At 49.8% G+C, this 25985-nt stretch overlaps 2 protein-coding genes and 1 long non-coding RNA gene across 3 annotated transcripts in view; 2 read left to right on the forward strand and 1 right to left on the reverse strand.

Annotated features, from left to right (window-relative positions):
• Nucleotides 1-3546: 3546 nt before the first annotated feature.
• LOC138996896 (uncharacterized) lies at nucleotides 3547-7778 on the reverse strand. The gene is made up of 3 exons (XR_011468872.1): nucleotides 7637-7778; nucleotides 7027-7124; nucleotides 3547-4250 (listed from the first exon to the last, which is right to left on the reverse strand). It is a non-coding gene; the product is annotated as an uncharacterized lncRNA (long non-coding RNA).
• On the forward strand, nucleotides 6467-7241 carry AGRP (agouti related neuropeptide). The gene is made up of 3 exons (XM_070398150.1): nucleotides 6467-6593; nucleotides 6763-6848; nucleotides 7059-7241. Exons 1-3 carry the CDS (start codon nucleotides 6467-6469, stop codon nucleotides 7239-7241), a joined length of 396 nt encoding a protein of 131 aa, XP_070254251.1.
• Nucleotides 7779-8015: 237 nt separating the features above from the next.
• The window catches only part of ATP6V0D1 (ATPase H+ transporting V0 subunit d1), a 40049-nt gene continuing 22079 nt past the window's right edge, over nucleotides 8016-25985 (forward strand). Inside the window, exon 1 of the mRNA XM_070398524.1 lies at nucleotides 8016-8204. Coding sequence (XP_070254625.1) covers nucleotides 8075-8204 — 130 coding nt within the window. The 5' untranslated portion in view covers nucleotides 8016-8074. The remainder of the gene's footprint in view (nucleotides 8205-25985) is intronic.

A 25985-nucleotide genomic window follows, 5' to 3' on the forward strand; every position in this document is an offset into this window, starting at 1 on the left:
ACAATTATGTTTATAATCCATCTCAAATTAATTTTTCTGAAGGCTGCAAGGTTCAGGTAAAATAGTCACTTGCTCCAATACCATTTATTGAAAATGTCTTTCCCTCATTTAAAGAAGTTTACATAATTTATTTTCAATCATTCTTTTATAATATATTCACTTAAATATTTGCATTGCTTTAGCTGCATCCGGTAAGTTTTGGTATACTGTATTTCATTTGCATTTGGTTTGAAACTTGCTGTTTTCCCTTGTGATTTCTCCTTTGATTCATGGATTATTTAGAAACGTGTCTAAGAGCATAAGGACACTCAGCACAGCTCTGGCAGCCAACTCAGCCTCCTGGGGGATGAGCTGAGGGTGGGTGGAGCGGCTGCGGGCTTTTATCTGTGCACCACCCTGGGAGCTCTGTGGGTGGGTCAACCGTTTCCATAACCAAGAGGTGTGTGGAGACACCTTCGGGCAGCATGTCCAGCAAGTAAAGGGAGGAGGCAGGGAGAAGACTTGCCTCTACACCAGGTCCTGATACAAAGTCTGGCTTTGGGCAGAGTTGGGAGGAGGACCCCTATCCAGGGCTTGGTAAACAGTTTATGCAGGTCCTACTGCCAGCAGGGGAGGGGGCACCCTATGAGCTCTTCCTCCATACAGGGCTGGGGCTTGGTGCCTAGGTAATAGCTATGCCCCAAAGGGGTTATTTTAAGCTGGAACGTATCCTTTCCATCTAATGCCTCCAGATGACTGTTCCCCATGGGACTCGACCCCCTTCCCAGCTCCCACTCCCATATCTCTACCTCCCAGCCTGCTTTTCAGTGAGAGGCACAGCGGACGGGAAAGGGTTTAAAAGCAGAAAGGAGAAAGTCCAGAGAGCCACCGCAGTCCTCTCTGCTCTCTCCAGCTGATCCTGAGCTCACCTTGAACCTGTTGAAAGCGAGGCACCGACTCACCCCTGCGCCCGGCACCCTAGGCAGCATCTCCTTGCCTACGTCCAGAGTTCCTGCAGCCTCTGCTCTTACCTTCATAGACCCTGAATAGTGGGGGTGAGCAGGTTGGGGAGCTCCTGAGTCTCCGGCAGAAAGCGATTTCCAGGTTGAGAATCATTTCCAGGTAGTTCAACAATTCCTCTTGTGCAAATACCTTTGTTCCTGCGGCTTTAGTTAAGCCACTGAACATCCTCAGGGAGTCTGGTTGCTCCCTTATACGGGGATGGATTAGAAAAAATGCAGGGGACATCATGGGCACCCCTGCCAGCCCTACAGCGCCATGCCTCTGTGGAGCGCTGCTGGGGACTCAAATCGAACTTCTTCAGAAATCCTGTAATACCCAGGGGTCCTCTCATCGCCTGGGTGGGACAAGCGCCTCACCACTTTGTGTGGGGTCCCTGTGAGTGCAGGGGCTGATGTCCAGTTGAGGGTGAGGACTCACCCTGAGGCCGAAGGCAGGGTGCTGCAACACCCCCAGAAACAAGATTTCACACAGAAAAATGGGACCTGGCAGGCAGGAGGAAAGACTGGCCACCCTCTCCATGTTTCTGGGGATTTGGACATTGTGGGTTGTAGATCTCTTCAGAAGGGGCTGGGCTAGGAGTTAGGATGGCCTTTGCCACCTTCAAGGGACCCATGGATCCAGACTGCAAGCCATAGCTTATCAGTCAGAAGGGCTGCGACTATTTGTCTTTGTCATCCTGAGCCTTTTGTAGTGTCATCTGAGCACTCTAGCCACAGCTCAGCTGTTCTGGGCCCCCAATAAAGGGCCCATTTCCAGCCATGAAGGGGGAGAGGGAGAGCGAGTTAGAGCAAGGCTAGGGAGTCTCTGGGCCTGAGCCTCCTTACAGTCTGAAGAAGAGCTGTTCCGCTACCAGCTGGCCCTGCACCCCACCCCACTCTCCCTGGCCTGACTCCAGCCTACACTTTCATTGGCAACAAGCAAGACCACAAAGCCTAGCTGACCCCAGAATCAGAAGCTTCAGGTCACCATGGCCTTGACCTGGTCTCAGTTTAGATGCCTTGGTACAGTGCTGGTCATTTAGCACGCCCTCCAAAATAGTTCTCGAATGAATGGGAGAACGGCAAGTGCTGGCATTCATGCAACAAACATGGAGCTCCTGATCACAGTGGGACCCCCTTCAGCTGAGGGTTCAAGACACCAGTCTGAAGAAAAATAAATAAATGAATAAAATAAAAAAGAAAAAAAGAAACAGAAAAGGAGAAAAAAAGAGAGAGAGAAAAAAGAAACAAAAGAAAAAAAAAAAAGACACCAGTCTGAAATAACCCCCATCCATCCTGCTCTCCTTCCCGGATGATGAGGGAACCATACCTCTCCAGGCAACCTCTGCCTTTTGGAAATCTTATTGATGAGCCACAGGGGCAGGGGCAGGGGCAGGGGCAGTGCACTGGATTGGGGACCTGGGTTTCAGAATGAAGCTGGACTGGGGAGAGCCAGTGGGAGTTTAGGGCTCTGCTGCCCCCTGCTGGACCAATCAGGAAACACGCTCTATTTTGCAGGAGGCACAGAGCATCCACACTCTCCCCTATCTCCTCCCTGAAGCCGGGATCCCTATGTTCCGCGTTCCCAGCCTCACAAATAGGTTCTGCATCCCCCAGGTATCCAAGGTCTCCCACCCAGAACATCCCACCCATTTCTGAAAGTCCTTTGCCAACAAGAATTGTCCTGGGAACATTGGGTCAATTTCTGACCAGTAAGACCACTTATATATTAGCGAGGGAAATGGGCTCCGGGCGAGGGGTCTTTTAGAGACTCCTATGAACATAGGAGGAAAGGTAAATGTAAGGTTTGACAAAACCAAAGAAAATAGAAAATGATAGAAACTTAATTGTAACAACATTTGATACATCAAGCCAAAGATTGGTTATTTGCAAAAACTAATAAAATTTGATAACCCAATGGAAAATTCACTTACATATATAGATACAGATATAGTGAGAGAGCTATAACAAGAAATTCATAGGCCGTGTTTTGGGCCAATTCACTGGTGGTGGGAGGTAGGTGACACATGCTGGAGGGCAGAGGAGGGTGGGGTGGGAAAGGGCATAAACAAATGTTGATTTCCTTCTGTGGACTCCACTTGGCTTTGTGGGTGGCATGAGTGCTGCTATGTTCTGGGCCTGTGCACACTCACAGCAGTTGGACAGTGGAAGGTGGCTAAGATGTTTGCTGACTGGCTCATGGGCTGACTGAACCAACTCTAGAGGTAGCTGATCCCAGGTGGGAAAAAAATCTATGACTGTTTACCAGGCTGGGGCCCTTCCGGAGGGAACTAGGATTGGGACAGAGCCTGTGCCAGTGTTAAGCTGTATAATTAGGCAGCGTGATAAACCACGTGCCAGTAATGGGCCCAGGAAGCTTACAATGTCCCTTGCCTGGAATTTCCCCAACTCCTACTCAGGCTTCATGACCGAGTAAAGGTCTCCTCGACTGGGAAGCTTTCCCTAGCTAACTTCCTTCCCCCTCACTGAGCGAGAGCAGGTGCCATCCTGCCCTTGGGGCATTCTTTTTTTTAAAAAATATATTTTATTGATTTTTTTTCAGAGAGGAAGGGAGAGAGATAGAGTCAGAAACATCGATGAGAGAGAGAGAGAAACATCAATCAGCTGCCTCCTGCACATCCCCTACTGGGGATGTGCCCGCAACCCAGGTACATGCCCTTGACCGTAATCGAACCTGGGACCTTTCAGTCCGCAGGCCGACGCTCTATCCACTGAGCCAAACCGGTTTTGGCGGGGCATTCTTTTATGAAAGCACTTATCCCACTGCATTTAAAATTTTTTCTTTTCTTTTTTTAAAAATATTTTTTTTATTGACTTCAGAGAGGAAGGAAGAGAGAGCTAGAAACATCCATGATGAGAGAGAATCACAGATTGGCTGCCTCCTGCAAGTCCTCCACTGGGGATCGAGCCCACAACCTGGGCATGTGCCCTCAACTGGAATCGAACCTGGGACCCTTCAGTTCGTAGGCCGATGCTCTATCCACTGAGCCAAACCAGCTAGGGCTAAATTTTTCTTTTCTTTTAAATTTTCATCATGGCAAATTTCTAACATAAACAAAAGCAGCATAATAGGATAATATAGCCCATGTACCCATCACCCAGTTTCAACAATTACCAACTCATGAACAATTCTGTTTCTTCTATATCACCTCCAGTATCCCCCCTACTTTGGATTATTTTGAAGCAAATCCCAGACTTCCTATCATTTTATCAGTGAATACTTCATTATGTTTCTCTGAAAGATGAGTCCTACAAAAAAAAAAAAAAAAAAAAGAAAGCATAACCATAACACCATGATCACCACTAAAAAAATTTCACAATTCTTCCTTAATGTCATCAAATATCCAATGTTTATATTTCTCTGATCATCCCACTATGTTTTGATGGTTTTCTTGACTGTATCTCCCATGGGCCTGATCAGGGACCCGGCTGCCTGTGTGAGTGCCTCAGTCCTTATCTATCACTGTTCATGGGGCTGAGAGACCTGTGTGCACACACCCAGCTGACGACAGTCACTGCTCCATAGGTGAGTAAAGACCCTGAATGCCTGAGTGGAAGGAGGCCGCCCCCTAGAATATGAAGAACTGTCCTTAGCACGTGTGCTGACCAGGCTCATCTCAACTCAGCCGGGCACCTTTCTAAAATATACACGCAGTCCCTGTCTCCCCCCACCCCCCCCACTGTCTTTTCAGCCAGAATCTCCAAGGATGGGGCCAATGCACAAGAATTTGGGGAACATGCCCCAGGTATATGTATATTTGATGTATTGCCCTTTCTAACACCTAGTGGCCCCCACCAGAATGTCGTCACACATGGGCGCCAGATACCTTCACTCTGCACCACTCTGAGAAGAGAAAGCCCTTGGTTGGGCCACCAGGCCCAGCAGCCTCTTGCAGAGAAAGCTCAATGTCCAAGGAGGCCTTGACACCAGGTTAGCTTTGTGACAGAGTCACCAAAATAGCCAGCGGAGAAACAGGGACCGGCCCTTTACTGGATTATTCAGGGACCACCTCCTCAGAGAGGCTTTCCGGGAGCCCCTAGCCTCCTCCCCCACCCCCAGCCGCAGTGGGACCCTCTGAGCTCCTAGGACTGAGCCAAACACAAGTGAGTCCAATGCCAACCTGATCCTAGACCAGACATCAGTGGAAGAAACTGCCACAGGGCCACCCTCTGTGGAGCATCTCTTCCCCATGCAGCCCATACCCCAACACCAATTGTTGGTGTTGGCACCAGGCCAAGGGGCCCCAGATGGCAACCTATGATTTCCACCCGCTGCTGAGGGAACTTCCTCAGGCCTTTGCCTGGTCAGAACAGCCTGTGTGAACCTGGGCCACAAACAGCCCCTTCCTCCTCCTCCCGCTGCCTTGGGCCAGCCCATTTTGTACACTGAGGCCTTGAAGCTGATTCAGATTGCATCCCTTTATCTGACGGGCAAGTGTGTGATAAACCGCCCCCCAGAGAGGTGAGGGGTGGCAGGGGTCCTGTGTGTCCCACCATCTCCACAAAAGGGCAGTCCTCACCACAGCCTCGTGCTGCTGAGCCCAGACGTGGGCAGAGCCTAACCATGTAGGGAGGAAGGGAGCAACCATTAGCGCTAATGAGGCAGGCGGCTTGAAAGCTTTTTACTTTGAAGCTGCTCGCCCACCCAGGGAACAGACCGTTCTGCTTCCTCGGCTTCCAGGAACCCCAGGCAGAAAGGGGTTTGGGGACAGGAGAAGGGGTGGGGGTCTTGAAAAGGCCTGGAGGGAGAAGGAGAGAGGAAGAGCTAGGGATGGAAGCAGGAGGGGCTGGTGTTGCTAGGTGGGTTTCTCTCTTCCATTTCCCACCCCCCAAAAAAACACCCCAGGACTATAGGTCTGCACCCACCTCTGCCTCACTCTGGCCACTGGCCCATCACCCCCTTCAATGCCCTTGACCCAAGTTCCTGGAAGCAAAGCAAACAACATGCCCTACAACATGTCTGATTGAGCATCTCCGGGCCCACAAATTAAATTAAGCTCTCAAGGCTGCCTGCCTTGTTACTGCTAATGGCTCCAGCCTGCCCCCAACGGGTCCCTGTCCTGTCAAAATTTGGGGGCCCTGGGCACCTTATCTTGTTCCCAAACTTTAATTGGCTCCTGGAGACCTCACACACAATTGGAGGTGGTCACCCTCTTACAGAGCACCCAAAAACTCAGGTTTCAGGGAGAGAGGCTTAAACTGTACGTCCCCTCTTCTGGGGAAGGCCCCTCATATCCTGGCTTCAGGGAATAGTCACGTGTGGGCCCTTCATTAGACTCTGCTATATAAGCGGAGGGCACAAGGTGGCCAGGAATGCTCGGGGCAAGGATCCAGCAAGCAGAAGTAAGTCTCCGGTTGGGCAGAGATTCCTATTCTCTGGGGCCTCTCTTGGGGGTAGGGCACCTAGAGGGTGCATCCAGGGATGAGGAGGGACTAAGTGTTGGGTCTTCCTGCCGAGCCAGGCCATGCTGACTGCAATACTGAGCTGTGCCCTGCTGCTGGCACTGCCTGCCATGGAGGGGGCCCAGATGAGCTTGGCACCCCTGGAGGGCATCAGACGTCCTGACGAGGCCCTGTTCTCAGAGCTGTCAGGTCAGTGTGGGCAGGGGTGGGTCTGGGTGGGGCCTGGATACCCTCTGGCCACAAACTATTCAGCCTGGTAGGAGCCCTCCTTCTCTCCTCCCAATCCCAGGCCTGGGAAGTGGGCGTTCTATGCATGGCAGGGGGTGGGGGGATTTTGCTCTCACATCATCTGTCACAGATCTAGGCCTGAGGCGTGAGCTGAAGAGGACAGCGGTAGAACAGGCAGAAGAGGCTCTGCTGCAGGAGGCCAAGGACTTGGCAGAGGTAACTGACTGTTCAGGGCAAGGGGTGAGGCTACAGGCCTTGGGAGGGCACATCGGGCATGGTTCCCACTCTCCATTACCTGACACTCCCCGCCCCCCTTTACCTGGAGCAACCTTGCAGACCCCCATGCTCCACTGCCATCCCACTTGCATGGGGCAGGTGAGGTCCCTGGACTTGCCTTCAGAGGCTCATGCTCTCGCATCCCTGCAGGCGCTAGATCCGGAAGAACGGGAGCCACGCTCCCTGCGTCGCTGCGTGCGGCTGCACGAGTCCTGTCTGGGACACCAAGTACCGTGCTGTGACCCATGTGCCACGTGCTACTGCCGGTTCTTCAATGCCTTCTGCTACTGCCGCAAGCTGGGTACTGCCATGAACCCCTGCAGCCGCACCTAACTGGTCAACGTCAGGGTCGGGGCTGTGACGGGGTGGGGGTGGGGGTGGGGGCGTGAATAAAGCTTGGGACCAACCCCAAGGCTGTGACATTATTTCGAACGTGGCCTTTGGAGGGGGTAGGTCATGGCAGGCCGCCAAGTCTAGAAACCTCATACCTACCCCAGGGCCTGTGTTACCCCATCATCTGAGTTACTTATACGCACACTCTTAGGGCACCAGGCGCCGTTGGGGAAGCAGAGGAGAGCCGCTCTTCAGCCCTCGAGAATCTTAGGGGAAGAGGGGCAGGGGGCATGGCGCGGGAGAGGGGCTGTGACTTCTGGCGAACAAGCATTAGGTTCCAGGACCTGCTCGCAGCTAACTCGTGTGACCCCCAGCGAAGGCCGCCCTTGCCATACCTGTTCCCCTCGGGGGAAGGCGGACTCCACAGTCTGGAATATTTCCAAGCATAAATAGCTCTCATCTTCACTCCGCACGCCCTCATAGCGCCAGATACACCAGACCCGGGAAAGCTCAGGGACCCGATTCAGTTTCCACGGCACGGGCACCACCGCGCGGCCGGTCTTAGACACTCCAAGCGGCTCAGCCGGGAGCCAGAGGCGTTCTTTCCCTCTGCGCGCAGGCGCCGAGGGCCGTCCCAGCCCGCACCTGCGCAGTGCGTCCGCTAGAAGCACCAGGAAGAAGGGCACCACTCAGAACCCCGCCTTGCGGTGGTCACGTGACCCTCTTTACGTGTCACCTGATGCGCCTGACAGTACGCTGCGGGCGCCGAGTCAGCTGATCTTGGAGTTGCGCTGCTTGCCTGCGGGTCGGGCTTCTCCGGTCCCTCCGCAGCCATGTCGTCCTTCCCGGAGCTATACTTCAATGTGGACAATGGCTACTTGGAGGGACTGGTGCGCGGCCTGAAGGCCGGGGTGCTCAGCCAGGCGGACTACCTCAACCTGGTGCAGTGCGAGACGCTCGAGGGTGAGCCGCGGCGGGCTGGGGTGCCCGGCCTTGATAGGCCGGCGAGGAGGCTAGCGAGGGCCTGAGGGTTCCGAGTTCTGTGCGGGGAAGCCGATGGCGGGGGTTCTAGAAGCGCCTGAGAGGCTTCGTTCGGAATCGGGGGCTGATGGCGGGGTCGCTGGAAGGGGATCTACCTCCAGCTGCGGCTCGACTCAGGCCTAAACGCAAACAAAGCTTTAAAACCTCAGTGGTTCGCCTCTGCTGGGGCCGTCTCTTCCCCGGTTACGGCCCCCATGTAGTTTGGAAGCGAGGGTCTCTAGGGAGTGAGTGGTTGGTCGGTGGGAGATGTGCCCAAACAAGTCTCGTTACCCTGACGTAGCCCGAGTGAGCTGTTCCGTGGCAACGGAAAAGCCCCCCACTTCCCTCGTAACACGTACACCAGGGCTTTTGGGGGATCATTGTGTCTTCTCCTTGTCCGAGGGGTGAACCTTCCTGGGGAATTGCTGAGGCTGCTTAGAGTTTCCCCCCATCGCGGAACCACTGGCTGAGCAGTCTTCTGAAGGCAGTGTTTGAGAGAGCAAGGTGTGGCCCTGCAAATCAGGGAAGTCCTTGGCCAATAAATGGATTTGGCCAATAAATCACAAATCCTCAGCGAAAAGGATGCTTGTTGAGATAGGGTTTTCCTAGCACAAAAATTGTGAGAGAGGCTGAGTTCCCTTTTCCTTTCAGCCCACGCAGCTTCAATGTGGGATGGACCCCCGAGGCACAGTTGCATCAAATTTACTGAATGAGAGATGCCCCTGATTCCAGTCTTTGCCTCCTCTCCCTCCTCCCAGGTGGTAGTGAAGGACACAGTGGCTGGGATGTAATCCCCATCCCAGACCCCCAAGTTTACTGTTGAAGTAAGTCTCATGGTAGCTAGAAGGGGAAGATGACCCGATGATTCACCCTTTGAGAAAAATTTCAAATAAAAAATGTATTGAGGTTAAAAGTGAGCTCAATGAAAACCCCCAGTTTTTGTTTATCTTGCAATAATGCAAAAACATACCTTTAATTTTTACAACTTCCTGAAGTTAAAATACACTTGTGGACTTTGTGGTTTTAGCATAAGTGTACAAAAAAAGGTTGTTCACCTCCCTTATGGGAGTGGAAGTGAGGAAGGAGAGGAGAGCATTTAGGGTGCTGGGTTGTAGGAGCCTACCAGCAACCTAATTCTCCTCACTGTTGGAAAAGGAGAAAGAGAGGGGCTCTCTCTGGGGCAGGGTCTGACACACAGCTGATACTTAATGTGAGTTTTGTGGACTGACTGGCACTGGAGGAAGGTCTTTGCTTAGATCTGAAGGTGAACTCCATTGATTACTAATTGACATTTGGGAAACTTGTTTCTCTCAAGGCTTTCCTCATTCTTGCTGCTGACTCCTCCTTAACCCTCCCCGTCCCCCAGCTTCTGAGGCCACAGGGTTCCCATCTTCCCAGCAAGACCCTACGCCATCCTCCACAAACATATTAGGCCATTCTTCCTATAATAGTGCTTGGGACATAGCCCCCTTGTGGACCACAATACAGACTTTTAGCATGACTTTCAGGGATTCCCTTGCTCTTTCACACATATTACTTACCTTCACACAAGCCATGCCTCCAGCTCTTGGTGCGCATAGTGTGGTGGACTTCGGAGTTAGACAAATCTGAGTTTGAATCCCAGCTCTGCCGATTACTGGATTACCTTGGACAAGTTATTTAACCCCTCTGGACCTCAGGTTCTTCATCTAATATATTAACAGTACCTATCTCAGAAGGTTGTGAAATGACAACAAACTATTATGTGTGCAATACTTAGCCCAGCACCAAGCACAGAGTAAGTGCTGGGTAAATGGGAGTTCTTGTTTTCAGTACAGTTTGCACCGGCCATCCCTCTGCATCCTTTTTTTTTTTAAAAAAACAAAAATATATTTCCATAGATTTTTAGAGAGAGGGATAGAGAGATAGAGAACATCAATGAGAGAAACATTGATCAGCTGCCTCCTGCACGCCCCCTACTGGGGATTGAGCTCACAACCCGGGCATGTGCCCTGACCGAGAATCAGACTATGACCTTCTGGTTCATGGGCCAATGCTTAACCACTGAGCCACATCGCCTGGGCTCTGCTTCCTTCTTGTCCCCATGAAGCCCTGTGACTCCCACCTTTTAAGGCCCAACCCCAGCAGCACCCCATCATAGAACTTCTCTGTGGCCTTGCTAGCCTAGAATGTTGTTCCCTCTACCCAATTACAGCTCCTGTGTGTGCTGCTTCCCTAGATGTTTCTTGAAATAGAGTTTGGGATTTTGGGGACCTTCTATGATGAGGACTTTCAGAGGCTGAGGATAACCAGAAGCAGGAAGAAGTGATCATAAACTCCAATTTGCCCTCTACAGAAAGGCCGCCTCTGCTTCTAAAGGTGACAGCAGAGGCCTGGCCTCCAGGTCTTTGTTGTGGATGTTTTTGCCTCCCTATCCCCAGGGGAAGGGGGAGGAAGATGGGAAGGGGACACCAAGGAAGCCTGTGGTGCCTAATGAGGTCTGTAGCAGTATCCTGAGGTGTTAATTAGATTCCACATATGAGTGAGATCATGTGATACTTGTCTTTCTCTGACTGGCTTATTTTGCTTAGCATAATACTCTCCAGGTCCCTCCATGCTGTCTCAAAGTCAAGTCTTTTAATATATAGGTTCTCTGTCTCTCTTAGTTTTTCTTTTATTTATTGAAGAAGCCTGGCTATTTAATTTGTAGATTTTCCCTCCATCTCAATTTTGCTGATTACCCCTGCTGTCTAGTTTAATAGGTTCTCCTGTCCCTTGTTTTTCCTGTAAATTGATGGTTAGATACAGAGGCTTGATTATATTTAATTAAAAATTTTTTTAAAAAAATATATTTTATTGATTTTTTACAGAGAGGAAGGGAGAGAGATAGAGAGTTAGAAACATCGATGAGAGAGAAGACATCGATCAGCTGCCACCTGCACATCTCCTACGGGGATGTGCCCGCACCCAGGTACATGCCCTTGACCGGAATCGAACCTGGGACCTTTCAGTCCGCAGACCGACGCTCTATCCACTGAGCCAAACCGGTTTCGGCTAAAAATATTTTTAATGTAGCATTTTTTAACATGAATCAGGGAAAGCGCTTCTTTTTAAAAAAATATTTTTTTTATTTTTATTGATTTCAGAGAGGAAGGGAAAGGGAGAGATAGAAACATCAATGATGAGAGTGATTCATTGATTGGCTGCTTCCTGCATGCCGAGCCCGCAGCCCGGGCAAGTGCCTTTGACTGGAATCAAACCAGGGACCCGTCATTGTGCAGGCCGTCGCTCTGGCCACTGAGCCAAACCGGGCAGGGCAATATATTTGATTTTTATTATTTTATTTTATTTTAAAATATATTTTATTGATTTTTTTTACAGAGAGGAAGGGAGAGGGATAGAGAGTTAGAAACATCGATGAGAGAGAATCATCAATCAGCTGCCTCCTGCACACCTCCTACTGGGGATGTGCCCGCAACCAAGGTACATGCCCTTGACCGGAATCGAACCTGGGACCCTTGAGTCTGCAGGCCGACGCTCTATCCACTGAGCCAAACCGGTTAGGGCAATATATTTGATTTTTAAAAATAATATTTAAGAAGAAATATTTGTACTTCCATTGGGAGGCACACGATACTTAGTTGTTTCTCTTTTTGTGACATAAGGAATCATTGATATTTATCGCCTAGAATAATTATTTCAGTAGGGCTTGCAAAATGGTGATATTCTGTGTTTCCTTCTGCAGTTGCTAGTTTGAATACCTTTATACCTGGAAACTTTCAGTAATCACCTACGTGGTTACTCTGAAATTCAGTCTAGTTAGGAGAGGCAGGATAAATGCTTGATTGTTTCTCATATTTACCAGCTTTCAAAATAATGAGTTGGTTTTCTAACATTCTCCAAAGATGCTTGTGAGGTTTATTTGTTCTCCTTTTTGTTTTAGTATCATAACACAGTATGGATGTTAATCTATTTGTTGTGGTGTTCAAATTGTCCCTTGGCCATGGGAGCTTATTCAATAGCCTGCCATGTCTTTTGGATACAACTTTGTAGACCAAGCATGTCAAACTCGAGGCCTGCCAGCCGCGAGTTTGACATGCTTGTTGTAGACTTGGAGAATTTCCCTATTTCTGGATGACAATATGTTCTAATCTTATTTTGTACATTTCCTGAACCAGACCTAGAGTCATCATTTCTCTTAGGGGGCCTGGCTCTTTTTATTGAAAACTGATATTTAGAGACCACAATCTGAGTCCAGAGGGTTCTCACTGCTACTGGGTTAGTCATTATTTCTAGGATTTTTCTATGGATTAGCTCTTTTATTACTCAGAACTGTGGACATACAGAAAAGCATACAGCTTGCTGGATTATGCAGCCACAACTCAGGTGATGGTTCCAGATTTGGAGTGGAGGCACTGCCTGACACTTGGGCCAGTCGGGACCTCTCCTTCCTGTTCTCAAGAAACATGACTAACATTCAGGAAGGGGAGAGCCCGTGAGTTAGTCAGTTGGGGAGCTTTGTTGAAGAGCTCCCACGTGTGATACGCTGGCTGTCTTTCAGAACACTTTATCCCTCTCCGTCCCGAGTCATTTGTTTTCTGTTCATTGCACCACCTCCTTCTGCATTTCAACATTATTTCACAAGAGACAGTCTCATATGGGAAGAAGAAAGCGAGACTCCAAGCTGGGCTTGCCCAGTCACCAGTCACATGAAACTGCAGATGCAAATGTGGTTGGTGTCTTCCAGGAGTGGCAAGTCATTCAGTACTAATTATGGTGTGACTGGAAAGTTAGCCAGAGATCAGCTCTGGGAGCGTTGCAAAAGCTGTAGGAAGTGCTTTTCCCTGAGCGCAGCTGATGGGAGGGCAAAACCGTGGGACTTGGACTTGAGAATGTATTTGTAGTTTGTTTTTTTTTTGTTTTTATATTTTATTGATTTTTTACAGAGAAGAAGGGAGAGGGATAGAGAGTTAGAAACATCGATGAGAGAGATCGATCAGCTGCTTCCTGCACGTCCCCCACTGGGGATGTGCCCGCAACCAAGGCACATGCCCTTGACCGGAATCGAACCCGGGACCCTTCAGTCCGCAGGCCGACGCTCTATCCACTGAGCCAAACCGGTTCGGCTATTTGTAGTTTTAAAAGCAGATTGGAGAGAGTCTTCTGATCAAGATGGCAGATGCGGGAGAGGAACATGACATTCTTTTCACTCTGAGCAGAAGGTCCTGGCAATAAACATCTGGAAACTTGTCCACTAAAAAGAGAAAAGTGACACATAAATGCGTATGTACAGAAGCCTATTTCAAAAGGAAATCAAACTTGCTAGTAAAATGTTTGAGGTTGCATTAAGAACTGATAATGCATATAAACTTTAGATGATTTTGTGGTTTGTTTCTGTGTAATACGGGAAGTTGTTGGTCATTGAATTCATTGAATTAGTCAAAATACTTCCCCAAAGATTTAATTTTAAATCACTTCTGATAGGGTAATTTTATTTTTATGTGATATGGCTTCATGTTCATATTTTACGTTACACGTTTTGTTTTTTTCTTTTCTAAAAAATGTATAATTTTTCTGCATTGGTCCATATATCTGTTTTCCTTATAATATGTGGTTATCTAAGTTAATATTTATGTACACCATACTTAATTTGTAAGTTTAAAGCAAATCTGGAAAAAATTAAATAACAAGTTAAAAAAAAAAGAAAAGTGAATTGGAGGAAAGGGCTGCATTGGAGGTGGGGAGAACATTTTGCAGAGTCTTACAGTAATCTAGGCCAGAGATGATGGCAGTCTGTTCTCAGGCATTGGCAGGGAGCACTGTGGGGAAAGTTTAGGAAGAGGAATTGATAGGACTGGAGGGTTAGATAAGGAGGCTGAGGAAGAATGAGTCAAGGTTGATGTTCTCATCTCTGGCTTAGGCAGTTGTGTAGGTGGCAGAGTGAAATTTGGTGGAATGTAGAAGGAACAGGTTGGAGAAGGAGAAAATGGGATTGATGGATCTGTGTTTGAATGGAGCTGTGGAGGCTTGGGAGACAGCTTGGGGAATCAAGGTAGAAGTGTGGCCATTGACCCCAAGAGAGAGTATAGAGTCAGAAGAGTAGAGGACCAAGATGAGACCCTCCCCCAGGAAAGGCTTCAATTAAGCAAGGATGGGGTAATGACAGTCCTGCCAGAAGGCCAGAGGCAGCCCCTGAGAGGCGGGTAGCCACCGGAGAGGACCTGAAAAAGAAGGCCAGGCAGCCTTCCGTTTGGTTTTGCCTTTCAGAGGTCATTGGCGACTTTAATGAGAATAGCGGAGAGAGGGGCTAGAAGCTGACGACAGTGCATGGAATGGATGGGCAGAGACATTGTATACACAGAGCAGAAATTGCTGATGAGCTCAGCCACTCACTGGCTTTGTGACCTTGGGCAAGTCATTTATCCTCAGCTGTACAACAGGAAAGTTAATGAGAGCTCTATGAGATATTGGTGAAGTGTAAGCACGGGGCCTGGGGCAGAGTGAGCAGTCACCATGGAGGTTCCCTCCTGTCACACCTCGGAAGCAGGCTCCGTGATGGGCCTGGAGTGGGTAATGCAAACATGTCACACAGGCCTTGCTTGGGGGCAAGTGTGCCTGTGTAATGGGCAGACTGATGGACATCAAACAGCATTGATGCCCAGCTGGTGTGGCTCAGTGGTTGCGCATTGACCCATGAACTAGGAGATTATGGTTGGATTCCTGGTCAGGGCACATGCCCAGGTTGTGGGCTCCATCCCCCATTGGGTGTGTGCAGGAGGCAGCCAGTCGATGATTCTCGCTCAGCATTGATGTTTCTCTCTCCCCCTCTTCTTTCCTCTCTCTGAAAATACATAAAAACATATTTTAAAAAGCAGCATTGAGCCCTAGCCAGTTTTCTCAGTGAATAGGGCTCAATGAAGGGTCCTGGGTTTGATTCTGGTCAAGGGCACATATCTCAGTTGCAGGCTCGATCGATCACAAGTGCAGGTGGCAACCAATCGGTGTGTCTCTCTCACATCGATGTTTCTCTCATCTGTCTTTCCCCTCCCTTCCACTCTCTCTAGAAGTCAATGGAAAAATATCCTTGGGGGAGGATTAACAACAACAACAAAAACAGCATTGGTGTACAGTAGGTGCAGGGTACATTTTGGGGCACTGGGAGCATGTGAAAAGTGACAGAGGATATATGGTTTCTTTTTGGGGTGATGAAATGTTCTAAAATTGCTTGTGGTGATGGTTGCACAGCTATATAAACATCCTAAAACCATTGAATTGTACACTTAAATGGGCGAATTGTATGGTATATGAATTATATCTCAGTAAAACTGTCCCCCCCCCCAAAAAAAAAAATTAGGCCAAGGAGGCGGGAAGAAGGAATGGTATTAGTGCTCTCAGAAATGTGAAACTGCATGGAGTGTCAGCGGAGCTTGAGAAAGTGGGAAGACAGAGTAGAGCACGTGTCAGGGATGTGCAGGGCTGAGGGAGGATAGGAACCTCGGCTGCTGCATGGAAGGGCTTGAGTATCTTGGAAGGACATGCAGCTCAGGAGGGATGAGGTTATGATTTAAAAAAGAGAGAGACACACACACACATTCTTTAGTTAGGTGAAAGTTAATGTGTGGGAAATGTTGCCTAAGGTTTTCTGTTTATGTTCTTGTCTGGAAACATTTTATGTTCTGTTCTGCTTGTCAAAGGAGACTATATTGAATTAGTGAGCTTAGATGACTATAGCTGGGACAGAACACTAGTTTAGCTCAATCCAAACTCCCTCAGAGTCAGATCTGGTCCAAAGCAAGAGATAATACAGTCCTGACCATCCAGTGACCACAGCAAGAGGAAAGAGTTTAGGGCACATGGGGGGGAAGGGTGTGTCAAAGGCGATAACTGGAACGAAGGGAACAAGTGTGTTGAGTCTCTGAGCTGTGAGACCCTAGGCCCCACACGTATCTGAAGTTTTCCCATCAGTATTTAGGGATCTATGTTGTCCCGTCAGCCCTGGGCAGTGGCATCACTGCATAAAGAGACCCCTGATGCCCCATGATCGGATCTGGCATGGATCATCGGTGGTGAACATACAGCATTCTGCCTTGTTTGTTCCTCTCTAGCCCCAAAGGAGGGAGGAGGCTAGGGATAGGCAGGAGGGAGGTCTTGGTCCTTCTGTGGATGGAGAAGGGAGGATTTGGGGGTGTGATGCAATTAGAAATTTGGTCTGGGGTTGGGGAGGATGGACTTAGAAGGAGGCAGGCTGGAGGCAGGCAGCTATGCCAGCTCTCCAGGTGAGGACGTGGGCTGAACTGGGGCAGGCGTGGCATGCGGGGAGATGAAGCACTGGGTCACAGACCAGCTTAGGGGATGAAGCACACAGGATTGGGCCAGTTTTGATTAGACAGGAGGGTGTGAGAGGTTAGAAGTCAGGCTTCTGACTCATCAGTGACTGGAGCTGTTTCTGAGATGGGGACCACCAGAAGAGGAGTAGGTTTGAGGAGGAGGTGTTCTGTCTCAGATGTGCTGAATGGGAGTGTACGAGGGAGGTGGCTGTGTGGGCCTGGAGCTTAGGGGAAGTAGCTCTCAAGATACCAATCTGGAAGTCATCAGCACGCTGGCTGGCGGCAGTTCAGCCCACGCCTGGCCATCTGTTGGCTTGTAGTCAGGGCAGGCCTCTCTTCGAAGCTAGTCCTGCCAGAGGCTGGAGAGCAGGCTCCACAGTGGGCCAAGTGCACACAAGTGGACACAAGCGTGCCTGATGAGGACACCTGGCATGGAGCTCAATTTGGCAAGTGGAGCGGGGAGAGCAACAGCCAGGGATTCCCCCTCCCGATGCCTGCTGTGCCGCCTCCTGCACGACTGGCCGTGGTGATTTTTGTTTTCTTTTTAACTAAACATATATGTCTTTATTTTATTTTTTTTTAAATATATTTTATTGAATTTTTACAGAGAAGAAGGGAGAGGGATAGAGAGCTAGAAACATCAATGAGAGAGATCGATCAGCTGCCTCCTGCACAGCCCCCAGTAGGGATGTGCCCACAACCCAGGTACATGCCCCTGACTGGAATCGAACCCGGGACCCTTGAGTCCGCAGGCTGACGCTCTATCCACTGAGCCAAACTGGTTCGGCACATATATGTCTTTCATTTCTGAAAGTTAAGTTGGTGGAATGGTGACTCAGTGTGGATTCTTTGGGGGACAAATTTCCACTACTTTATTAACATTGATATATATATATATATAGGGTGTCCCCCCCAAAAAGGTATACACACTTTAACAGCTGATAGCCCAATTTTGAAAATGAAATGTATTTTAATAAACACTGCCTTTATAATTATTCACATTGTGTAGATACATTTTTGGGGGGCACTGTTACATTATAGCCTCACTTACAAATTATATCCCCTAGATTAGCACCAGATGGCATGTATAGAGGTGTTCACGCCAGCCTTGTAGTAGGTATCAGTAACCCGTTAGAACCAATGGGATATCCATCGACAGGGGTTTGTTAAATGAACCATCATCTATGCTTACAAGTACTCAAAGTCTGAAGTTCCTTAAGAACCGATTTAGAAATACATTGTTAGGTGAGAAGTTGCAAAGCATTTTTAAAAATATATTTTTATTGACTTCAGAGAGGAAGGGAGAGGGAGAGAAATAGAAACATCAATGATGAGAGAGAATCATTGCTCGTCTGCCTCCTGCACGCCTCTCACTGGGGATTGAGCCTACAACCCAGGCACGTGCCCTTGACTGGAATCGAACCCGGGACCCTTCAGTCTGCAGGCCGATGCTCTCTCCACTGAGCCAAACCGGCTAGGGCAGTGGTCGGCAAACTCATTAGTCAACAGAGCCAAATATCAACAGTACAACGATTGAAATTTCTTTTGAGAGCCAAATTTTTTAAACTTAAACTATGTAGGTAGGTGCATTGTTATTAACTTAATTAGGGTACTCCTAAAGCTTAGGAAGAGCCACACTCAAGGGGCCCAAGAGCTGCATGTGGCTTGAGAGCCGTGGTTTGCTGACCACTGCCCTAGTCCCATGGTCGGCAAACTGCGATTCGAGAGCCACATGCGGCTCTTGGGCCCCTTGAGTGTGGCTCTTCCACAAAATACCACGTGCCACTTGCAGGCGCGTGCGAGCCCATGCGCAGAAGTCGGTTTTTGGCCTGGGCCAGTCTATTTTGAAGCAGTGGCGTTAGAAGTGGGGGGGTGTCGGTTGGTCGGGCGACGCGGCGCAGGCGGGCCTTGGGATACGCAGCACTGGGTGTGTCTGGCAGCTGAGCCCCTTTAAAAAAGTAAGACAAAGTCCTAGCCGGTATGGCTCAGTGTGTAGAGCGTCAGCCTGTAGACCAAAGGGTCCCATTTAAAAAACAATAATAATAAAATAAAGGATAATAATAAAAAAAGGATCTCATTTAAAAAACAATAAAAAACTCTTTTAAAATACTCATTTAAAAAACTTTTGAAGATAATAAGACTTTCTGGATAAATCAGGGTTTCTGGATGGAAGAGAAGGAAAGGCCCCAACATTTTATTTTATTTTATTATTATTGTTTTTTAAATGAGATCCTTTTATTATTATCCTTTATTTTATTATTATTGTTTTTTAAATGGGACCCCGCTCTATCCACTGAGCCAAACCAACTAGGGCCCAACACTTTATTTTAAACATTCTGCATAAAACACTTCTAGAATGTATTAGTTTTCTTTTCTCTTTTCTTAGCAGCACACACTGAACATAGCGGAGCTGTTTCGCATGAGGGCTGTTAGACTTGCCATGAGATGGAACAGAACTGTCCCTGAGGGCCCAGTTCTGCTTCCAATAGTTTTGTACCTGGGCCCCCTGTCAGGCTACCCCCTCACCCTTCCCGCCGTGGTCAGAGTGCCTGATACAGCACCCAGACCCCTTTTCCAACTTGTGGCTGTTCTCGTGCTTTGGGCTCAGCTGCCAGACACACTCTAGTCAGGCTAGAACTTTGTTTTACTTTTTAAAGGGGGGAGGCGCGCGGGATTCATGCACGAGTTGAGTGAGCCAGTCAGTCAGCAGTCTCATGTGCAGTGGTTAGTGCTAGTCGCGTCCGCAAATCGCGCGTGGTGACAAAAGATAAACGAAACAAGTATACAAGACAAGTGTGGATAGAAGAGTTGAAAGGGGTCGACCTCAGCGAATGTACCTCAATCATATTGAGGACGTTTTTAGCAAAGGCCAGCTTCGGAGTACCCTAATTAAGTCAATAACAATGTACCTACCTATATAGTTTAAGTTGAAAAAATTTGGCTCTCAAAAGAAATTTCAGTTGTTGTACTGTTGATATTTGGCTCTATTGACAAATGAGTTTGCCGACCACTGGGCTAGGGCGCAAAGCATTATTATAATATATTCCCATTTTAGTAGAATACTAGGTGAATGTACATGGGAGAGTATTGGAAGCATAGATACCAAGTTGTCTAGGAGTGGCAGCCTCTGGGGAGAAGGACGGGAAGGCTGGAGGGGAACATTTCAATTTCTACTTTATGTGCCCTTTCATTGTTTGGTTGAGGATTTGACTTTACATTCAGAGCTGTCTGAGTCTTAGAAAACCTTCTCTTGACACATCACCCAGGGCCCTTATTCAGGTACAGCTCCCCTGCTCACCTCTCACCTGGCCATTTTTCTCTTTCCTTTGTCTCCTCCTCCCAGCCCCACCTCTTGCATTCCCTTTGCAAGATTAAGTCTTGCACTAGTGTATAATTTAGTTGATGTTATCTGGGAAGCTTTTTATGGTCAAGACAGTAACAGTCCACATGGGAACTGATAACCCCCGTTTCACCCAGGAGGCTGTGTCAGAACTCGCTCGGGTGGGTGGTGACATGCCTTTTCAGTGATTTCTTGGGCCTGGTTTCTGAGATGGAGCCAGTGTCTGAACTCCTGCCCAGGGCCTTTATTTTGTGTTGTTACTCCTCACCCGAGAATATTTTTTCCATTGACTTTTAGAGAGAGTGGAAGGGAGGGGGAGAGATAGGGAGAAACATCCTTGTGAGAGAGAGACATCTATTGGTTGGGCGTGGGGGTGGGGAGGAAGGAGTGAGCCTGCAATTTAGGTTCAGTGGAATCAAGGAATTTAGGCCCTTGACTGGAATCGAACCTGGGGCCCTTCAGTCCATAGACCAACGCTCCACCCACTGATCCAAACCAGCTAGGGTACCTAGGGCCTTTGGAATAGGCCTCAGCATAGGCAAATGTCAGCCATCGGGACTTTTGAAGATAATAAGACTTTCTGGATAAATCAGGGTTTCTGGATGGAAGAGAAGGAAAAGCCCCAACATTTTATTTTATTTTATTATTATTGTTTTTTAAATGAGATTAATTTTATGACTTTTTATTGTTTTGTTTTTGTTTTAATCCTTAACCCAAGGATATTTTTCCATTGATTTTCAGAGAGAGTAGAAGGGAGAGGGAAAGACAGACAGAAGTATCGATGTGAGAGAAATACATGAATTGGTTGCCTCCTGCACATGTCCCGACCAGGGCCTTGGCCAGGGAGGAGCCTGCAACCGAGGTACATGCCCTTGACCGGAATCGAACCTGGGACCCTTTGGTCTACAGGCTGACGCTCTATCCACTGAGCCATACCGGCTAGGACTTTGTTTTACTTTTTAAAGGGGCATTTTATATATTTTTATTGATTTCAGAGGGGAAGGGAGAGGGAGAGAGAGAAACATCAATGATGAGAGAGAATCATTGATAGCTGCCTCCTGCACATCCCCTACTGGGGATCAAGCCTGAAACCTGGGCATGTGCCCTTGACGAGAATTGAACCCGGAACCCTTCAGTTTGCAGACCAACGCTCTGTCCACTGAGCCAAACCAACTAGGGCCCAACACTTTATTTTAAACATTCTGCATAAAACACTTCTAGAATGTATTAGTTTTCTTTTCTCTTTTCTTAGCAGCACACACTGAACATAGCGGAGCTGTTTCGCATGAGGGCTGTTAGACTTGTCATGAGATGGAACAGAACTGTCCCTGAGGGCCCAGTTCTGCTTCCAATAGTTTTGTACCTGGGCCCCCTGTCAGGCTACCCCCTCACCCTTCCCGCCGTGGTCAGAGTGCCTGATACAGCACCCAGACCCCTTTTCCAACTTGTGGCTGTTCTCGTGCTTTGGGCTCAGCTGCCAGACACACGCTAGTTTGTTAGGAGGGTCTACATCAAAAATGAACATGATGTAATTGTCTCTCTTGTGAATCATCGGTACCTGCTCAGGGCCCTAGGGCCTCTCTGAGTTGCCTTTCTTGAGTTCTGTGTGAGGCCAGGCATCAGGCAGACCATGCTCCCTTTCTGGCCAGCTGCCTGATGCTAAGCATGTGGTTTAAGCCGTGAAGCTTATTTGCTCCCCTGTAAAATGAAACAAATTACTTGCAGGTTGTTAGGATTCAGCAGCACAGTGCCTAGTGAATGCTCAATAGGTATTTGTATGATTGGATGAGTGACAGTGCTTTATTGGTATTGGCAGGGGACTAGGCTTTGAGGTGCAGAAGAGGAGAAGCTGAGATCCCCATTTTAGAGGGGTGTGCCATGTCCTCGATTGTCCTGTTTCTGGGTGATTAAACTGTGTGTGTGTGTGTGTGTGTGTGTGTATGTATTTATTATCCTCACCTGAGGTCATGCTTAGAGAGAGGAAGAGAGAGAGAGAGAGAGAGATAGAGAGATCAGTGTTGCTTCCCAACCGGGGAGCAAAACCTGCAATCCAGGCATGTACCCTGACCGAGAATCAAACCAGCAACCTTTTGGTGCACTGGGTGATGCTCAACCAACTGAGCCACTCTGGCCAGGCAGCACTTGATTTTTTTAGTTGCAGTTTTGGGCAATAGAAAGCAGGGGTAGGGAGCTAGATAAAGGGACTTGGAAACTTGGGAGGGTCTGGCCAAGCTGGAGAACAAGAGTGTAGAGGCCTGAGGAGACGCAAGCTTCCTCTTCGTCCTCTTCATTCTTGTGCCCCAGAAGCCTCTGTCTCCACCAATGCAAGGCAGACCAATCCCTCCTGACCAGACTCAAGCCTACCTCATCTCATTTTGGCTTTGCCACACTCATGTCCACCTCGGGCCTGTTCCCTCTTCTTTATGTCACATACTTGGCTCTGTGGGTGCCTGCAGTCTACTCCCTCGGGCGGAGGCAGTGATTCAATTGGAGAGGGAGCTAGAGTTAGAGGATGACAGTGCCATCCTCCATTTGGCCACAAGATGGTGCACCGGGACCACTCAGCTGCCCGAGAGCTGGGTTAGGGGTTGAGGCTGGAACAACCAAGCTGTGAGTCAGCCAAGCTAGGTCTCCTCTGCTTTTCTGGACAGCACCTGCCTATGGTCGTTGTCCCCCAGGTGTCTTCCCTGAGCCCTACTTCCTTCACCCAAGGTCCAGTTGACCTTCTTAGATTAAGTAGGGCTCGTGGCATGGTGTCTTCCTGTCTGTCCATCCCTTCTTATCCTCCTCTCCCTGTGCCCCAGCTTCCTGGGTTGGGAAGGGGAAGGCCAGGGGACAGTTCCCTAGTGCGCTCTGCCTTGGTGTCCAGTGCAGCTGCTCCAGCCTTGACCTCAAGCTGTCCTCACTTCCCTCTACCTGGGTCATGCTGGCAGCTCTCAAAGTCAGAGCAGCAGCTACAGCAGTGTGCTTGCCAGCCATGAGCCAGGGGCGTGGGGGGCACCAAGTAGGAGCTTGAGGCTGTCAGGAGGTCAGGGCTATTCTTTCTAGGTTCCCAGAGGCACCACTCCACTCTGGTCCTCCCACTGTGGTCCCTCCAGGAGAGGGAAAAGCCATCCTCAGGACAGAACCCCCCCCCCCCCCCACCTCCTTCAGCTCTCTGGGGGACATGTGGAATGTATGTGGCAGGTACATGCATATAAGGTGACTTGGAAAGAGGTCCAAACCAGGTACCCCAAACTCTCCATAGGTACTCTAGGTACACACATAATGTTGCAGTGGGGCTGTTATCAGGTGAATGACAATTCTCCTGCACCCCAAGTTTGTGGGGGAGGTGCTTTCCATTGGCCTCCCTGGCTCCTGCCTCGTTCAGCACCTACTGCTTGGATGATTTTTTTAGGAAAAAAATCTATTTTTTACTGGAATATTGGCCTTCCTCCTCTGTTAGAGTATGAAGATCAAGGGCCTGAAAGGCGCTTAGTAGGCCAGGCTGCTATTGCAAAGCCTGATGCCCACTCTGCCTGTCTGCACCCAGCACCCTGCAGCTCACCCTGCAGCGTGAGGGGCTGGGCTGTGTGCACACAGGTGGTCCTGAGGAGTGGCAGGCAGGACTGTGGCAGGGGAAGGGGGTGTATGGAGGAACAGCTCTGACTCGGTGTTGGGCACTGCTTTTCTGGTCCTTGGCATTTGCCCAGACCTTGGCCACTCAGGCAATGGTTTCCAGGCCTTGACCTCAGCTGAGGCTTCGTGTTCCGTTGGCGGATGGGGCTTTCCCCTCTGAGGAGTCATCTGTGGTGTCCTCGCTGCTGCTCTTTTCTGCGGGCCCTGCTCTGGTGGCTGCTAGAGGCTCCCCAGCCCCGGGCCTCTCCTGCACCTGCTGGCAGTCCTGCCAGGGCTGCCCCATAGGTACCCAGGCCTCTGGGCTCATCTCGAGCTCCTGAGTGACCCTCGGGGGCTAGGGTTGCAGAGAGTCAGTGTGATCCGGGTCTGACGAGGTAAAGATCAGAGCTGGCCACGCCCCTGGAGGTAACCCTACTCAACCCTCTTATTTTACCTGGGAAACTGGGTCCAGGTGAGGCCCATGGGCTTGCCTATGATCTCCTGATCTCCTGACACCGTCTTGGCTCCTCCTGTGCAATCCCTACATTCTCGGATGTAATCCTTCATTTGTTCACTGAAGGATTAGGCCTCTGTGTGCTTGGCCCCCAACTCCGGGCAGTCAGAGAGGCCCTGCTTCTGGGGCCCTTGTAGTTACTACCCCAGGCCTTGCCACTTGGTGTCTAGCTTGGAGATTAAAGGGTTGGGAGACGAGGAATATGGGTGAGCCACAACCTGTGACCTGGCACATAGGGCCCTAAGTCCAGAAAATGGGGTTGTGGCTTCCCCGTTGCCCCCGATCCTCAAACCTTTAAGCCCAGGGGAAATGAGGGTTCTGGAGGCAATCTTTCAGACCTGGCCCAGGCTCCATGTCATTGCCATTCCTCCATTGCTTACATCATTCAGACCTAGCTTCTTCTATGAGGCAGCCTGAGCAGGCGACCACCCCTCTCCCAGGGGCTGGCCTAGGTCCACAGTGCTGACTACACTTAATGTGGCCTATTGCTGCTTCCCCTGCACAATCCTGCCTGCCACTCCTCAGGACCACCCGTGTGCACACGGGGATGGCAGAACATGTGCAGTGAGGGGGTCTGGGACCCTATACAGGACCAGCTTGGATGCCTACTGCTCCTGCCACTTCCTGCCTGGCTCAAGCCTCTTGGCTCTGCTGGGCACAGGTATGGAATGGATCAGCTCTGCTCCTGGCCTGGGCTGCACACACCAGGTTCTGTGAGCTGCAGGGGATGAGGCTTCGTGCTGAGAGCAGCATGGCTCGCAGCCCCAGATGAGGCTCGGTCCTGTAAGCCCATCCTTGAGGCCTAAGTCTAAGCAAAATGAATATTTCCATAGCTTTGGTTCTAGGCACCGTGGAGCTGGCAGGATGCTCCAGCCAGGATCCCTCCTGACCTGGCTTCATCTCACTGTGAGCAGCCTCTGGGAGCCATAAAACTGCCCTGCCCCCGTGCAAGGGAGCTGCTGCTTTCTTTAGTGTCTTTCCTTAGCGTAGAACAGAAGCCCAGCATCCAGGGCTGGCAGGGCTGCTCAGGCGCTGAGGGCCAGCAGACCCAGGAGCCACCCATGGCATGGGCCAGCTTTTGAGCAAGCTCATTGCCACCGCTGGCCTTCCCTGGGTGGCCTGGCACCTGGCCACTCCGGACCACTTTACCTCTCTCCCTCCCACTCAGGCCAGCTTCCATCTTTGGGGAAATGACAAGAAGCTCTTCCTTGCAGCCCCAGATTCACTGCAGCCTCCAGGTTCTATAACTGCAGTGGCAGACCTGGAGAGGAAAGAGTTCACTCAAGGTCAAAGTACGTGGCAGCTGCAGAGGTGTGGCCCCTGCCTTCCAGGGTGAGGCTGGGTCTCCTGATTCCCAGGCGGGGCTGTGGCAGAGCAACACATAGGGAAGCTGCCCTTCCAGTCCTGTGTCCTGAGACGCGTCCTGTGGAGCCAGGGTGGGGTGTCCTGGTGAGGGGCTATTCGACGGTTCTCTGGATCTCCGCACAGAGAACTTCTTGGAACTTGCCCTGGGTGCAGCTGTAACCAGTTCTGCCCCTCCCTTTGGCACATGGGACTGTTCCCTACCTGGCACCCTCCTGACTGTTGGATAGCTTGACTTCCTCATGGGATATGAGAGATGCTTTCATTCTTCCAGCCACAGGGACGAGGTGTTCTGGAGAGCATGAGGGCAATTAAATGTGGCTCTGCTATCACCTGCCACCTGTCTCAGAGCGGGGAGAAGGGTGGTGAACCTGGGTCAGACATCCTGCTGCCTCCTGGACATGGGGAGTGACACTCCCGTTCGATCCCTGTATCTGATATGCTGGTGGGTGGTGTCACTAGCCCCACATATCAGCTGGGCCACCTCTGCAGATCAGTCCCATCCCCTTTTGCAAATGCTTCACCTCATTGAAAGGCCTCAGGCATGAAATAAAATGCTGGTTTAGGGACCGAGGAAGGAGAACTCCTGGCCTCTCCCTGGAGGA

Source organism: Myotis yumanensis, unplaced genomic scaffold (assembly GCF_028538775.1).
Source record: "Myotis yumanensis isolate MYYU_CA2020_CCGP unplaced genomic scaffold, mMyoYum1.0.hap1 SCAF_18, whole genome shotgun sequence".
NCBI classification, from domain to species: domain Eukaryota; kingdom Metazoa; phylum Chordata; class Mammalia; order Chiroptera; family Vespertilionidae; genus Myotis; species Myotis yumanensis.

Bases quoted from the DNA above. Each gene is read 5' to 3' on its own strand.
- AGRP (XM_070398150.1), top strand. From the start codon at position 6,467: ATGCTGACTGCAATACTGAGCTGTGCCCTGCTGCTGGCACTGCCTGCC. The intron at 6,594-6,762 runs GTCAGTGTGGGC...CATCTGTCACAG, and splicing joins CCTGTTCTCAGAGCTGTCAG to ATCTAGGCCTGAGGCGTGAG. The intron at 6,849-7,058 runs GTAACTGACTGT...GCATCCCTGCAG, and splicing joins AGGCCAAGGACTTGGCAGAG to GCGCTAGATCCGGAAGAACG.